The sequence below is a fragment of the Limanda limanda genome, chromosome 11 (assembly GCF_963576545.1).
Source record: "Limanda limanda chromosome 11, fLimLim1.1, whole genome shotgun sequence".
In the NCBI taxonomy this organism is placed as follows: Eukaryota; Metazoa; Chordata; class Actinopteri; order Pleuronectiformes; family Pleuronectidae; genus Limanda; species Limanda limanda.
Genome location: NC_083646.1, coordinates 11,968,395 through 11,985,510, shown reverse-complemented (window position 1 = coordinate 11,985,510; position 17,116 = coordinate 11,968,395). Strand labels below are relative to the sequence as shown.

At 43.1% G+C, this 17,116-nt stretch overlaps 1 protein-coding gene across 1 annotated transcript; it reads right to left on the bottom strand.

Moving 5' to 3' along the window:
* Positions 1-11,445: 11,445 nt before the first annotated feature.
* Positions 11,446-16,886, bottom strand: crabp2a (cellular retinoic acid binding protein 2, a). The gene is made up of 4 exons (XM_061081788.1): positions 16,805-16,886; positions 13,240-13,418; positions 12,526-12,642; positions 11,446-11,496 (listed from the first exon to the last, which is right to left on the bottom strand). The coding sequence occupies exons 1-4, from the start codon at positions 16,884-16,886 to the stop codon at positions 11,446-11,448; spliced, it is 429 nt and encodes a 142-aa protein (XP_060937771.1).
* Between the last annotated feature and the right edge of the window lie 230 nt (positions 16,887-17,116).

The window sequence follows — 17,116 nt, the reverse complement described above, 5'->3', positions numbered from 1 at the left end:
GGAAGGAGCGTGGTCTGTGTGGACGAGGATCAAGGCGAAATCCTAATTGACACTTCAGTGACCCGTGGTTTGGAGCGTGGAAATCGGTGCACCTGTCCCATCTGACAAGAGGCCGCAGTTCAGGGTCATGAGAGCATCACTAATGTGGAACACCTTCACAAACAGTCCATCAGACGCGCGCCTTTCTCCCTCCGGACTCCCGAGCGCGTCCCCGGAGCTCAGACTCTCCTGTGGACGCGGGCTCCGTTCAGCAAGGGCAAAGTTTGAGGTTCCTCTGATAACTTCACATCCACGCTCATGACCTCTTCTCCTAAAGTAATAAAAAAAGAAAACCCTCTCGTTGTTTGTTCCTCCTCTGCGTCTCTGTCGATGTAAATATGCAGCTCCAGTATAACGGAATTCTCTCCCTTTGAAATGAAAGAGCGCATTTATCCTGAGCGCTGCCCCCCCTCCAGCAGACCTCCTCCATCCAGCAGACCTCCTCCATCCAGCAGACCTCCTCCATCCAGCAGCAGACTGACTCCTCTCTGAGCTGCTGCTTCACACTGACAAACTTCTCTCTCTCTTTCTAAACCTGTCACATTGCACACGTCTTTCTTTCTTTCTTTAAAAGCTTTGAGGAATATGATTTATTGATAGTTAATCAATACTTATACTATTAACAAGTAAAATTGTAGGTTGCCAGGTCCGTTTCCCTATTTCTCACTTTATTATAACCAACAATGAAACTTTCGCCAGACAAATTTTTTACATTTCCTCCTAAAATCTGATTACATTTAATTTGTCCTGCCAAAGTTTTCTCTGAGTGAAGTGTTGAACAGAGCACCATAGTAGTTATAAGTCTGGAGGAGGGTTAACTTTAACCTGGCAACCTAAACGTTTTTCTGAAAAAGATAAGATAATATTAGATTAGATAATGTTTATGAGTTCCAAAGATGAAGGGGGACTTTGCTGTGCAGCAGCAAATGGGGAGAGTGAAAATACAGACTCAAGAAAGAAACCAGTAAAAATACAATGAAGGGAATGGAAAGTTCGTCGGTCAATATTTCAGCCAAACCGATATATATCAGAAAGGTTCTAGCCTATATTTTTGGTGACAGACAAATTTACCACCTGTTGCTTGAATGTTTGACCCCTTCAGCAGCTCAGGTAACTGTGGACGACCTCTGGTTCGTGGATGACATCTACCAACACGTGAAACACAGGTAACTAATAATATCATGACATCACAATAGTTGCCAGGAAAGAAGAACTGTTCATGGTTTTTCTTCCACCTGTGTTTTTCTCTTCTTTGCCATTTTTTATTTTCTGATGTGAAAGTAAAGATACATATCAGAAATGATAAAGATATTAATGTCACAATGCATATCTATCAAGATTCAGGTTTTCAAAACTAATTCAGATTTATAAGGAAAGAAGAATGTTAGATGTTTGTGGAGCTAGCACAGGCTCAGCACCTTGCTTTCAAGTTGAATGTCAACATACAAGTACAACCTTGTGTCTTTTATGTGTTAAAACAAGTATTTGACCATACTTTTACTTAATTTTATGAAATATGCAAACCTCTTCTCAATAATGTGATTATTTCACTGTTACTTTTGAGTCACCACTTTGATGAAACCTCTCCATCCTGATGGGAGTTTTCTCTTCCAGCATGACAATGCTACCATCTACAGGACATAAGGAGGTACTGAATTGTCTGATCAGAAATAAAGTTGTGATTCGTATGTTCTGACCTCAACTCAGCTATAAACCTACTGGAGATTTAGGACTGACACATTAGAGAGGGCTCTCCATACACTGGACAATTAGAACATACCTATTTATATAGAATGTTAGTGGTTCTTCTATTTAAAATGAATAATAATTTTTTTTTTTTTCAAAAGCTTCCATGTTATATGATCCTGTGACTCTAAATCTCACATAATATAACTACACTGGACAATAAGAACAGACCTATTTATATTGGATTTTAGCATTTCTTCTATTTTTCTAAATCTTTTTGAACCATTTTGTATTCCACACTTGGAGCCATATCGGCTAATATAATGTTGCTAAGTGGACATGGTGTCCATATCCTCCAGACAAAGATTGGATGGATTTAAAAGACACAATCCTTTACATTACATTACATTACATTTCATTTAGCTGACCCTTTTATCCAAAGCGACTTACAATAAGTGCATTCAACCCCGAGTTGATCCGTTTATAGTAGTGATTGTATCCTTTGACTGGGAAATCAACATAGCTTTTCAGCACACAAAAGTGGGGCCGCCTATCCCCTGAAAGATTGTTTTGTTTGGTCTGTGAATGAAATAAACAAAACTAAAACTAAAAAAACTAAAAACACACACAAACAAAACCTACAGAAAGTATCACTATGAATACCACATATCAGTTATAACAGATGAATATGAAAGCTGAGTGGATCACCTCACTGTCTGGAGTGCACTCTGCTCTTACTTACAGCACTGAATCCACCCAACAGAACATGAAACTGCTCAAATTCAAAACCTTGGAAATTACTGTGAAATCATATGAAATATTATTACTGGCATATCAACAACTTTTACAGTAATCAGCAAGGTTTTTTATGTTAATTTAATCGTTGGTGATTTGTTGAGATTCTGTTTAGATTGCAAATTCAAAACATGTGATCTTATTTCAAAACAGCAGAAAAATGTGGCAGCTGTTTTGAGCAGTTATCAGGTGTCACCGCTTGGTGGCGCTATGTTTCAACTTACTCCCCAGTCTGTCTGAGCCTGAACGGCCTCATCAACAGTTTGAATATTTGTCCTTTTTAAATAACTAATTACAAAGATCTGTCCAGGACTCTTTGTGGCTCACGATTGATCAGGTGATGTCAGATTCACATTATGCTGAATTCATCCTTTCACTTCTGCAGTAATGTTGCTGGACGTCTTTTTCTGTCCATCAGCTCCCTCAGTCCAGACTCATCATGCTGTGATGGATTTGATAGGAGACTGGGACTCAGTGTGTAATGGGTTTGGAAGGTATACTCGTAAGTGGACGACACGTCTCAAAATGGGAATAACTTCATTAGCTTAGATTTATGAACCCACTTGGGGAAAAAGATGGTTATTACTGGATAATTAACCTCAGGTTCTTCATTGCAATTCAACAGTTACTGCCTGGTCGACATTGGTCTACATCAGTGTCCTTGCCATTATTGCCTTGCTCCTCTTCTTCTTTTCTCCCGCACCACCTTCATCACAACCAGAGAATCTCGTGGGACATGTCTGATTATATGTACAACGATCTAAGATGATTTCCCATTCACTACCTGCAGTGACCACCCACGTTATCAGTTTTTTGGGGCTGGTGCCTGTTGCTGCAGCTCGACTGGGAACCTAGTCGTGCTCACGTGCAGCCATGTGAAAAGTCAAACGTGAGAGCTTGCACGCAACCAAACCGCAGATTCCTGCACTGAGGTGGAACCAGTGTGAGCCAACACACACACACACACACGGTCTGTTTCACACCAGTGGGAGCTGTGCAGGAGCCCATTTACGTCAACACAACAGCACAATAGAGTGAAAATCAAATGCATGCGCCAAGAATATAGTCATTTCTTTTGTTGCCCTTTTTAACCGTTTAAGGGACGTCTTAACATTTCTGTATAAAAGCGTTACGTGTAAATTAATTAGAGGTCGGCCTTTTCGTCTGTTTCTGATGCATATTTGTTGATTACCTCAGAGATGGAATTGGGCAGTATATTAATCCCTGCTGGTGTATCAGGCTCCAGTGACCATGTTAAGATAAGATAAGATACATTTATTAATCCCACACACATGCACAGACACACTCATGCAATTTAATTGTTCGGAAATTTGTCCTCTGCTTTTAACCCATCTGGTGAACAAAGCAGGACACACAGAGCAGTGAGCAGCCATGTACGGCGCCCGGGGAGCAGATGTTAGGGGAGTAAGGTGCCTTGCTCAGGGGCACTAGACAGGGTAGGGAGAATCCTCTTGGACTTTTAATGTCTTATGCGTGTGTGTCCACCGTTTTCCTTTCAAGGAAGAGCAGCAGAAGGAATGTCCACTGGGCATACTACATTAGTTGGCATGTCCATGGGATATTTTGTCTGCTGGATGATCAGTAAATCAGTGTCAGACACAGAGCTCTGTTTTCTAGATGGATAGACGGAGGGCAGCAGGAGCCCACAGCACCACGGTGCTACATATTATCAGTGTAGTACAGTGGCTTTGACTTGTGGGCAGGGTTGACAGTAGTGACAGTGTAGTGTCAGCGGACGAGCCTGTTTTCTGTCTGTCACCAGGTGCTCCGGAGGTGTCACTCCGGTTGGGTTTGGCCGGAGCTGTGCCAAAACCTGACTCCACACTGGGCCTTTTGATCTGTTCCCAGGGAAACTGCACTGTGTTGATATTTCATTGGTTTCAAGTTTCAAGTTTTATTTGTCATATGCAGTCAACACAGGGTCAAGGTGGTGGAGAAGAATAAACCAGTCATCTCAGCAGTGCAATAGTTTAATTAAAAAGAAAAGCCCTTTGTGTGTCTTTGTTTCACAGCAGTTGTGCGTCCTCCACCTCTGCCTCTGGGAATATTCTGAGATATGGCTATATCAGCCGATGTGTGCATAAAGAAAAATTGGCAATGATTACTAAGATATGATTGTCAAGCCCTTATGTAATTTGAGACATGATATATTATAGTGTAACGATAAACTTGATCATAAATCTGAACATGAAAAGATCCAAGATAATAAACACCTCTTTTAAGTCAAATATAAAACACTGACGCTGAAATGTTTGTGAATGCTCATATCGGCCAATTTTTTCCCGCCCAACCAATAAATCAGTCGGGGTCTGTGCACCACAGCACACCTCTGTTGTCAGCCATGACGTGCTGGTATGCCCGGGCCTCGCTGCCGTCTGGAGCTGGTCAGAGGAGGAAGGAGATTGAAAGGGTGAGGGAGGGAGAGGAGGAAGGAGAACAGAGAGAGAGGGTGACAAGCTGAACCTCATGTATGCAGTAATCAGATGCAGGCTCTCAGCAGAAGTAACACTGATCTAACTCCAGCTCTTAGCTCTAATCTGTTTCCTCTCACAGCTTAATGCACACCCTCATATCCACATTGTTCTGTGTGAAGAATAAGCTGATCCACAGCAAACGCACATTAGGTATGGTTGTGTGTGTTTTTATTTACAGTGAGCCGATCCTATAAAAGAAGAGTGATCACAATAACTGCTGCTATCTCTAACTGCTATTTACTACATCCCGTGGCTGTACATTACATTACTTCCCATGAAGTATTTTTGCACTCTCTATCCATTTTTGCACTTTTTCGGTTTGCACTACTCTCATCCGATCCACCATGTTTTGAGTACTTAACATGTTGCGTACTTATATGTCCTGTCTACTTATATGTTTACACTGGGGATGAGAGAGAAACAGCATTTTAATCCCGTTTATATTCTGTACATTTGGCAGGATTGACGATAAAGTTGACTTTGACTTTGAAAAGTGCCCTTCCAACTTTGTGAACTTTAGTGACTCCTGCTGGCCACTTGCCAGCGTTGGGCATTGACTTTGTGTTTCCTGTGTATCAGGAAGCTTGTCTCAGATTGACACCTGAAACAGTCACTTGAGCGTCAGTGAAGCTCATCCTGTGTCATCCTTCATTCACAGCCCATGAGAAGATCCTGTCTGTGAGTTTACACATCGTGACATGATGTCTCTTTGACCAGAGCACATTCTGTTGAACACATGTATGTAAATGATCTCTGGTGGTTATGCTCGGCATCTGGTTAGGGAGATTTAACTTTCCTTTAGTTTCCTACATGTGTTCTAGCATTGATCCATGTATGATACAGTCTTTAGTTTTCAGGACAAAGAAGTAATTTGCTTGGTTTCGGATCGAGCAGCTCAGCAATCACTTAGAAGTGTTTTACTGTTGTGCTGAGAAAGTAGAGGCCCTGGGTAACGTTTGGTTTGAATGCAGTGTTTCAACCTTCAAGAGCTGTGTCAAACACGTGTGAACTAGACTAGGGACACTTAGAGAGCACACCTCCTCCAAGGCCCAACAGCCCCCTTCAATTGAATCAAGCCGCACCAAACTTTACACACACTCGTAGATATCAGTTACCTAAATGTGCCTCTTTTCATCATGATCAGTCTCTTATTCCCTGGGAAATCTTTAAATGTTTAGAATTTAATGGGATTTTTCTTGGCCCGTGTCTCATTCTCCCACAAAGTTGAGTGGGGATTGCGTCCAGTCGTGTTTGTGTAATCCTGCTGAAGAGCAATAAGCAATACAAAAAACTACAGGAAAATTGTATGAAAAAAAAGTCAAAAAAATGTTAAATATGTGCAATATGTCACAGATTGTTCCAAGGCGTTTGTGCAAAGTACACAAAGATGACAGCTATAGTCAAGGTTGCATGTTGAGAAAACTCAGTGGTCACTTCATGTTCAGCTTTACCATCTAATACAATCTACTGGACCTGTAATGTTCTTTTTTCTGACAGCGACTTAAAGGTTTTTATTAATTTGATATGTTTCAGCTTTGAGATCATGTGATAGAGCTGTGCTGAGCTGCATGATATTGAGAAGTGTTTCTCATATTCCTCTTTAAATAAAACCGACAATATAATTCAGTAATTCAGTCCAGTACAAAACCAGCTTTAACTATGACCTCAGTTACAAAGATTGCATCTTCAAATATCTTTCATATTCTCTCTCTCCCTCCCTGTGTCTATCCAGAGGTCAGCGTGAGTCTGTAATCACTCTTCTTATTAAATTCTTCTGGTCCACAAAGACTTCATTCAGCCCACCTCTGATATACTGTGAACCCATTGTCCCACAGTTAATGGTGGAGTAGGATGCTGATGCCAGACCAGTGATATCAGTCTGTGAGCTTGTGGTAAAATCTGCAGACTTTGTGTAAACCTGTTGCCCATTTGTGTGTCAGTGAGTGAATTATCTATTGTGTTTAATTAGACGTTTAGTTAAAAGGAAGCGTTTCGCCCACACCTCACCTCCTCAACTCTGACTCAGCCTCTCCATCGCCCCCGCTTTTTGATTTTATTTTCTTTAATGGAAGGATCCTCCCCCCAGACATAGAAGAGGGGAGGGTTTAAAGTCCCGTGTGTGGTTCAAAGAGCCGAGGTGCCAAACATATACTCTTGATTTCCAGACTTCTGCCCGTGACCTTGACTGCATGCCTTCCCCACTCTCTCATGTCTCTCCTGTGTCTTGGTGACTCAGCCTCTTGACTTAGAAAGAAGGGAATTTTAGGATCATAGGCAAATGGAGTTTCTTTTCACCGCTGTGGTCATGTCTTTTTCTGTGTTTGTCTGATAATCTGCAGGATCACGCGAAAAAACTACTGGACAGTTTACCACGAAATTTTAGAAGATGCAGTTCAGGTCAATTTTGGTGGCGATCTGGATCAAGGGGGGTGATGCAAGATATTTAAAATAAAAAATAAAAACACATGTCTTGATGGAAAAAAGGCAAGTTAAGGGGACTGGTATTTATGAGTGTGTGTAGTTGTGCACAGATGCAAATTCAAATCGGGATCTAGTGAAACTAAATGTTGTTTCAATAGGGGACTGTTGGGCCTTGGGGGAGGAATGTGCTCCCTGTGTGAGATTTTAGTTTCTGTATGTGAATGTGTCTAAAACTGTGGGTTTATGTGCATGTGAAGAAGCATGTGTGTGTGTGTGGTATGCTCTCATGCCTACTATTCTTGACCAATCTTTTACAAGAGGCCTTAGAGGTTCCTGGGTGGTCTAATTGCGTTTGCCACAGGAGATTGGTGCACTCTCACCGCTGTAAAGTGCATATAACTGTCTGTGCGTGTGTGTCAGTTGCCTTGCAGGTGTGTGTGTGTGGGGGTGTAAATCAATATCCTCTCGGGTGACAGTACAGTATGTGTGCGTGTTTTTTAATGGTGCTCATCTGTCATCGCACTGTCACACGCATGCTCTCTCTACCAAAATGTGCATGTGCAACAAGCTTGTGCCTCTTTTTTTTACCCAGCATGCTCTGCTGCTTCACCCGCTGCAGGGCATCTTCACTACAAGCCACGTCTTTACAATCTAACTCAGAATGAACTTGACCCGCATGGCAAAAATGTCTTCAACCAGATCACAAATCACCCGTTGTGCCTTTTGTGACACACACACACACACACTCAAGTATGCAGACGAGTACACACACTCCACTCCTCCCCTGCTCATAAGTCATCTATCAAACTGCACCCTGACTCGGCCGTGGCCCCGGGGCCCCTAAACTAGTGCGCTCAGACACAAACGTTGGGTGTCTATTCAGATATCTACTGATTGTCTGCGGTTACCTTGTTGGGATATCACATGAAGAGCATGAGTTGTGTGTAGGGATATTCATTTACATACAGGTGTTTTCTATTTCGTCGATACGCCTGTGAGTATGTGAATATTTCTTGTTAAGTTTTCTGCCAAGCCAACAAACAGCAGGGATAGCGATGCTAGCAGGGACGTCAGCGGCAGAGCTCAGTTTAGTTTGTTTTCTGTTTTAAATGCGGCTCTTCTTGTGCTTCATGTTTGAGGAGTTTTGTCTCTGCACCTTTCGGGCGAGTGTCAGCAGTGTTTTTATGAGCTGCATGTACAGTGTGGGCGGGTGATGGGAGATTTGATGGAAAGATGTGAAGAGTTCCCAGAATGTGTGTTTTCAGTTTGGTATGTGAATATGTGTGTACATGTGTGTTTTTTTCACAGGGGGGTACGGTGAAGGATGGGCCTTTTGAAGGGGGCCAGACAGCTGCCTTTTACTGCCCCAGGGGGTGATAAACAGACAGGGAGGGGTAGTTATTTACCCCTTTTTATTAGGGCAGGAGGCAGAGGAGGAGACTTTATTGGGGTCACACTGTAACTTCACACAGCTGCAGGGCAAGAAGAGAGGTAAAGAGGAGATACTTTGTTTAAAAGGAGCAGTTTTAGCATCACTAAATCCCTCGCTCAGGAATCCATCCCTATCTAGTTTTTACTTGTTGTATAACTGTAAGTGTATGTGTGTGTGTGTGTGTGTGTGTGTGTGTGTGTGTGTCTGTGTGTGTGTGTGTGTGTGTGTGTGAGAGCCGTGGGTCATCCCATCCATCTTTCCCTCCCCAGCCCCTTTTCCAGGTCCCTGAACGTCCCACTCCTTGTTAAGCACATCTGCCGTCAATCAGCTTGACCTTGTAATCCAATTGGTATTTCCTGCTATTGAGAACACGCCCCCTGATGCTCGGCCTCTGACCATTTGCTGATTGGTCCAAAAAAGTTCCCGGGTCGACCACTGTTTGTCTCATCACCCTGCTTGGTTACCTTAACAACAGATGGAGTGTTGTGCAAGGTCTAACTTCAAAAGAGGAATAGCTCAAAGTTAAATAAATTTAAAATGAACAATGTTTTCAAAGTAATATCTATTTTTTGGGAACTCCTCTTACCCAGGCCCAAAGCCAAATTCCTGTATTTGGGCGACTGTGGCTTAGGAGGTAGAGCGGGTCGTCCACTAATCAAAGAGTCAGTGATTCAATCCCAGTCTTCCCCCTGTTCCAAGTCCATGGAGTGCTTGGTTTACTGAACTTAAGTTCTGCCCATAGATACAGTACATGAATGTGTTTCTGAATGTGTGGAGGGCAAAACTTTACTGTGAAGCACTTTTATTGAAAGTCAAGACAAGAAAAGCACCATCAAAATATAGACCATTCAGCTAAGCAATGTAAACTTGAGTAAAACTATGTGTCACAAAGCAGGACAACTTCATTAGATTGTTTCACAAATATAATTTAGCTGTTTATACTTTTTATTATGCAGAAGGTGAAAAAAAGAGGTGCCGTTAAAGGTATCTATCCTGCAAGAACTATGTTGTTGAGTCTGTCTTGCCGAGAAGTTTTCTGAAAACAATGACACCACTATCGAATCGGGGGAATAGCCACAGACGTGGAAGTATTTCTTGATACTTCCTCTCCTCCAACTATCAACAAGAAACCGAATGAGAATTTTTCCAAAATGTCAAATTATCATTCTGAGTCTAGCTGCGTTTTCTTTTCTTTTTTACCAGAAAAATATGAACCAAATAAAACCAAATGACAAAAGAAACCCAAAAAAAAGAGAGGAGGGTTAAATTCTGTTATTCCTGCCGCGGTCTGTGTCTGTGTGTTGCTTTGCATGCCAGGGATTTAAATGAAAAATGTACTGAAAGTTAAGCAGAGACAGAAAAATGAAGCGGAAACATAATGAGAGCATGTGGCACAGAGATGATTGACACAGAGAGAGAGAGAGAGAGAGAGAGAGAGAGAGAGAGAGAGAGAGAGAGAGAGAGAGAGAGAGAGAGAGAGAGAGAGAGAGAGAGAGAGAGAGAGAGAGAGAGAGAGAGAGAGAGAGAGAGAGAGAGAGAGAGAGAGAGAGAGAGAGAGAGAGAGAGAGAGAGAGAGAGAGAGAGAGAGAGAGAGAGAGAGAGAGAGAGAGAGAGAGAGAGAGAGAGAGAGAGAGAGAGAGAGAGAGAGAGAGAGAGAGAGAGAGAGAGAGAGAGAGAGAGAGAGAGAGAGAGAGAGAGAGAGAGAGAGAGAGAGAGAGAGAGAGAGAGAGAGAGAGAGAGAGAGAGAGAGAGAGAGAGAGAGGAGGAAGGGACGGATGGGAAGACAGAAAAACTGCGAGAGGGAGACTGGCAGGGAGGGGACAGACAAGTTATTCTAGTGGCAGACAGCTGTCAGAAAGCCTAAAATAAGATGGAGCCATCTAATGTGCACATATTCCACAGCTACACTCACAAACCATAAAACAGAGGCAACGTTAAGTGTGTTAAGTGAGAGACAGTGGACAACGTCACGCTGAGTTAAAATCGTGCTTTATTGTTCTCCCATAGAAAGTTTCCAATGATCACATTTCATATAAAAGACACACAAAGTAAAAACCGTAGCAGTACTGTATCCGACTCTAGTGTAGTAATAAATATAAAATGTCATCATGAGAAAAAGGTTAGAGCTGTTGGACAGGGCCGAGGGGGCAGAGAGGAGGGACTCATCGAAACTGACCTGAATCTGCAAGAGCTCATAGATTGGTTTACACTTCTACAAATATAGTCTCGCACCTCTTCTGCTGATACACACACACACACACAGACACACACACACACATACATGATGCCGAATACATGAGCTTTCACTGATCAAATCAAGGATACAATCAACATTTTTGTGTTTAAAACCCAGCGGGTCACTTGCGATGGAGCTGGAAAGACAGATAAGTCAGAAGCTAAGACTGTTCTAGATCTGTGACATGCTAGATACAATTACCACACTTAATGTCGTGAAGCTAACAGAGATACTGGAATTAAACTACAGACTAGATCTCCCATCGCCACCTCGACAAAGCGGAGGGGCGGGTGACCCAAGTGGTGATGCAGGAGAGAGGGAAGGATGAAAAGTGCTGGTGTTCATTGTCGCTCGTAGAATCTGGTGCAAATCACATCATCAGCTCTCATGGTCTGAAAGGAAAAAAGAGAATATGTTTTATTATGGATGCTGTCTGCAAATTCATTTTAAAAGTGCTATTATTATTTATAATTGCGTGTTATAACAAGCCATCCAAACCTCCGAACTGAGCTTATTCCCTGTCTTTTCCGCATTTATATCACCGCGCCAAACTCTTAAATGATAATTAATTTATGGAAAATTGAGTTGAGTAAAAATGCTCTGCTCAGCAACTCTCCTGCCAGTGTCTTAAAAAAACTGTTGTGGGTTTAGACTTGGCTTAGATTTGAACTTGAGTGCCAACCCTCCAGCATCGCCCTATAAATCCTTGTGGCTATTTACAGTTTGTTCAATTCAAAAATAATTTGCTCCACAGAGGAGTGTGTGTGTGTGTGTGTGTGTGTGTGTGTGTGTGTGTGTGTGTGTGTGTGTGTGTGTGTGTGTGTGTGTGTGTGTGTGTGTGTGTGTGTGTGTGTGTGTGTGTGTGTGTGTGTGTGTGTGTGTGTGTGTGTGTGTGTGTGTGTGTGTGTGTGTGTGTGTGTGTGCACGTGTGCGTGTGTGTTGATACCAACTCGGGACAATGACATCTTGTTTGAACATGTCTTAATAACCTGTATTATCAGCGGTCTGGGGTTTCTTATTACATACAGTTCTGTTTGTGTGGAGACTATTTTTTAACTGTAAGTATCACCCACATAATTATTGGTTATTCCCTGTTCTCTTTTGATTTTATTGAGATGCTGTTTTCATGACTTGTCATGCCTTTATGTTTTTTATAATCTCGAATTGCGACATGCTCTCATCTTCTGACAGAAAAATTATACATGTCAAATTATAGTGTCAAGTTGTTTTACAAATGGCTTAGCAATAAAATACTTGTACCTACTGGCAAAAAGCACCAGTACAAGATATGGAAGGTCAGATGAAATTGGTGTAAATATGAGATACCAGTCTTGCTCGTGCTCTGTGATCTACAGTGAAGTGTTAACCTTTTGGTTTCTGAATCTAAACTCTGCCTCAGTGGATATTTTGTGTAAAAGTACCAAGATCAGTTTTCCATCATTGGTGAGCTCTCGGGTCCAGGATGTCTTAGGCCCCTCTCCTTTCAGCAGAGTCTGGTCACAGCTGATCTTACTGTCTGTTTCCCAACGAGGCAAACTCTGTGGACAGAGAGAAGATGAACAACTATGGTAATTATTTCATGTATTGATAGATGGATGCATACAATACCATTCTTAGGGAAGGGGAGATGATGAGGGAGCGGCTGATGGTGAGAGAAAACAACTAAGGGGGAGCAAGGCGATCACTGAGAGGTGATAATTTGTGATGCGCTCATCGTTAGTACAGCAAAGCGCTGGCTGGTCGCATGTGTTTGCTTTGGAGACGGCCAAACAGAGGCCATCTATGGGAAAACGGGCCGAGCAATGAGGAGAATTAGGGAGGGACGGGGGGCAGGAAAGGGCAAGAAGGGGGAATGGAGTGAAGACGGGAAGTTGAAAGGGGGTCGTAAAGAGTGTGAAGGAGCGCTGTGTAGCATGATAGGCCTTCAGAGACCAAGGGAGGGGTAGAGATATGCTATCAGTCCAAATATGATGAAAAGCCAAATGAAACAGATTGATGTAATCTGGACAGCTCCCTCCCCACACACCCATTACTGCTGTGTGTGTTTAGTTACGTGTGTGTGTGAGTCCGTCTGCATGTGCAGAAAAAGCAGAACTGAGAGGAGGTTTAGGAATACGTGTGTGTGCGTTGTGTACCGTGCAGGGGCGTCCGTCCACCGTGCTCTCGTTGAACTCCTGTCCCACGGTGAAGGTGATGTGGGTGGTGCGGACGGTGGTCGAGGTTATGATCGACAGAGTCTCTCCATTCTGTGTGATGTCCACCTGTGGCTTGGAGGCTGCCTTCACCGCGATCTTACGCAGCATCACATTCACATCTAAAAAACCAAGTAAGACAGGGGATGATAGTTAGACTTTGTAAGTGAAGATATGGGGTTCGTACAAAGGTCACCACTCACAAGGACATAAGTGAACACTTGTGTTGTGTTGTGGTTACGTGGAATGAACATTCCCAAGCAAACAGTAAACACCGGGAGGTGAACTCGGTTCATGAGGACAGTTGTTTTTTGTGTCAATAATTGGTTAATAGTTCCTTAAGGAGACAGACAAATTATATAAAAGAACAGGTTGTGTGTTTGTGTTTGTGTGTGTTTTGCGCACTCAGGGTAACAGGAGCAGTCTTGCATCGCACAGCTCTTTCCAATAATGACAGAGGAAACAATGAGATCATATGACAAAGCCTGCCCAGCACATCTGCATTTCCCTCCAGACTTGATTATCTTTGCGTGTACACACACACACACACACTCACAGATTGTGTCTGACTATGTGCGTGTGTGTATTATAGAGTATGACGTCTCCCAGAGGAGGCAGGGAGGGAGAGAACCAGGTTTTACAGGATGCGGAGTCAGCTTTACTTCGGAATAATCATTGTTTTTGCACAATTAATCTACATTTATAAGCCCCGGAGTAACACAAAAAAAATATTACATCTGTACAAATACCCTTTTTTTGTTTCCAACTGATGATAAATGCCTCCTGCCATGAACTACTTTTTTTACCAATAGAAAATTACACATATGAGAATGAGAACAAATATTTTGAGAGAAAACATTTCAAAAGCAGAGTCCGGACACTGGAAAAGATAAGGAGGGAAACTGAGGATCCAGCATGGGAAAAGGGGGGAACAGGGAGCAGACTGGTGTGGACTGATGGAGGGAGAGAGGGAGGGAGGAGAGAGGAGGAGGGGGAGAGCCAGACAGATGAGGGGCAGTGGTCTGTGTGTGGTGTGTGAAGATTTCTGCCCAAGTGTGAGGGGAAGTGTGTGTACGTCGACCAGTGTGTGTCTGCCGTCGAGTTGGGTTTCGCACTTCTCACCTCTCACACATTCCCACCTGTCACCAAGGGTAAATATATACATACTGAGAAATGCACAGTCATTCAGCATGCATCAGGCTGCTTACTGTGTGTACTGCATGTACTGTATATACATCTGCGTGTGTGTGTGTGTGTGTGTGTGTGTGTGTGTGTGTATGTGTGTGCATTTTCATTGTGTTATGTAGGTTTTATGCAAATGTAATTGTGTCTTAGTGCAAGAACTTCAATATGATTGAATGATGAATTAGAATTTTGTTGAGTTGAAGGTATCTTAAGTTTTTTCAATACTTTAAATTAAAAGCTACTTTTCACTATGAAATTACTGCATTTTTTACTCAGCTCCTAGTAAAAAATGTATTTATACAAAATGTCTAGTATATCTATTTTATACAGCTTGTACCATTTGTGAAATGTTACAAACATGATAGGATACAATGTATTGATGATTTAGGAAATTGACGGATTGTTAAATATGGAAATTAGGGTTAATTGCAGCCCTATTTCAAATAATTTTGTGGATTCAACAACCAATTTTCAGATAATTTAAAAAAAAGGCAAACCTCGAAATGTCTCTAAATACATTACAATACTGACAAGACCTTTGGTGAAAAAGTAACTCGGAGCAGAATATTCTTCCTAAATTTTTTGATTATTCCAGACAACACACTGACCTGCAGACGGTTGCCGACGTGCAGACGGCAACTGACATCTGTTTGGCCTGGGGACCATTTAGGGTTCAACAGAAGGAGCTGAAGCTTCTCAAGTATCTCCCAGTTGTTAGAAGTTAGAAAATTACCTCAACAGACTTTTGCAAACCTGTGACCAAAATGCTTAAATTCCCACAGACCTGCCCACATGAGGACACACACCCACTGACAGACGGACGGTCAGGGTCACAGGTCAAAGAGCAGAGGGCAGAGGAAGCATTTGGGACACTGGGATGACAGGGAGCAGAGGGGAGGAAAGAAGAAGTGAGGAGAGGAAGAGAGGATGGAGGGATGGAGGAGGAGGAGGAGGGTGGGTGCTGACAGGCTGTGTCCAGCTGTGATCTGTTCCCCAATGAAACCAGGGGCCATTCCTCTCTGTCAGTCAGACCGATGCAGAGGGAAGTTATATAGGACACATGCTGTGATGCATGTCTGTGGCTGTGTGTGTGTGTGTGTGTGTGTGTTAGCGAGGTAGTAAGATAAATGATCTATTTGCTAAAGTACAACAGTGTGGGTGGAGTTAAACATCATCGTACATTTCACATCGAACTCTGCTTCGCTCTTTCTCACACACACACACAAACTCAGTCGTGTGTCCATTTATTCAGGACATTATTGACTAACGTTGATTATCTTGACACTTAACAATAGTAACTACTAACCCTAACTCATCCTAAACATAACCTTGTGTGTCTTTACTTTGAAATTCAAGGATTTAGTTTGTGGGGACTTGCTTTTTGTCTTCATAAGGAAGACAAGTCCCATAATGTGACTGTTTTTTCATAGGTCCCCTCAACGTGATCAATACCTGAATACCTGGACCACACACACACACACACACACACACACACACACACACACACACACACACACACACCGGAGGAGATGGAGATAAATTCAACTGTAACTGGGGCATCTGTCAATACAGACAATTATTACTCAGAATAAAGTGACTTAAGCTTCATATTAAAAATTGAGGTTGAGGGAATGAGACAGATGATGATATGAATTCCAGGTATGCACTGGCAAGGAACCCAATGGTAATGGATTAATAACGACAGATGGCTCTCTTTATATCTCTCGTTCACACACATACAGACACACGCACACACACACACACGCACGCGTGCACACAGACGCTTGCCTGCAGACTACAATAGTGCAGTGATGGGCACAGCTCAGGACGCACAGAGGGTCCCAGCAGCAGGTGTTTGTTCTCGGGCCCGACTGTCACTTCAGATAAGGATGTGACTGTCCAGCACTGTATCGTGTCACAACGGTCTTCCCCGACACACACAAAAACACACAATCCGAGGCTTGGACACAGACAGATGTGCCGCCGTTTGTCTCTATTGTGTTAGCAGGGGAGGCCAAAGGGGGAGAGGAGAGAAAAAGGGGTGAGGCTGGCCAGGGGCCAAGAACTGAGTTTTGGGTCGAGCAGAATGACAAAGAGCCCCCCCACCCATGCGGTACAGAGGGTGATCCTCCCCTGGTGCACGCACACAGAAAGATTTGACCCACAATGTGCTGAGATAGAGAGCTACAGTTTGAGCTGACACATCTGATCTGTGTCATCAAGCAGAAATAAAACGCGTCATGAGAAACCGCCCTTGCGCAAAAAAACTAAATGAGTCAAGCTGCTATCAAGAGTTTGTTTCCTTTAAATCAGCATCACTTACTCAAAGCTTTCAAGAGTTCCTCGAAGTTCTCCGAGCTCTTCATCTCCCAGCGTCCGGCGAAGTCAGGGATTGTGCGCTCCATGTTGTGCTGCTGCAGGTAGTTTGCGTGTTGAGGTGAAGTGTCAGGTCCAAGTCTGCGGGTCCGTGCGCGTCTGTGCGTCCAGGAGGCTTCACTTGTCCCTTCTGGATTGACTGTCCTCTGTCCTCTGTCCTCTGTCCTCTGTCCTCTGTCCTCTTTCCTCTGTCCTCTGTCCTCTGGATGAGCGGTGGACTGTAAACGAGCTCTTCTCTCATCAATGTGCCGGTGCCCGT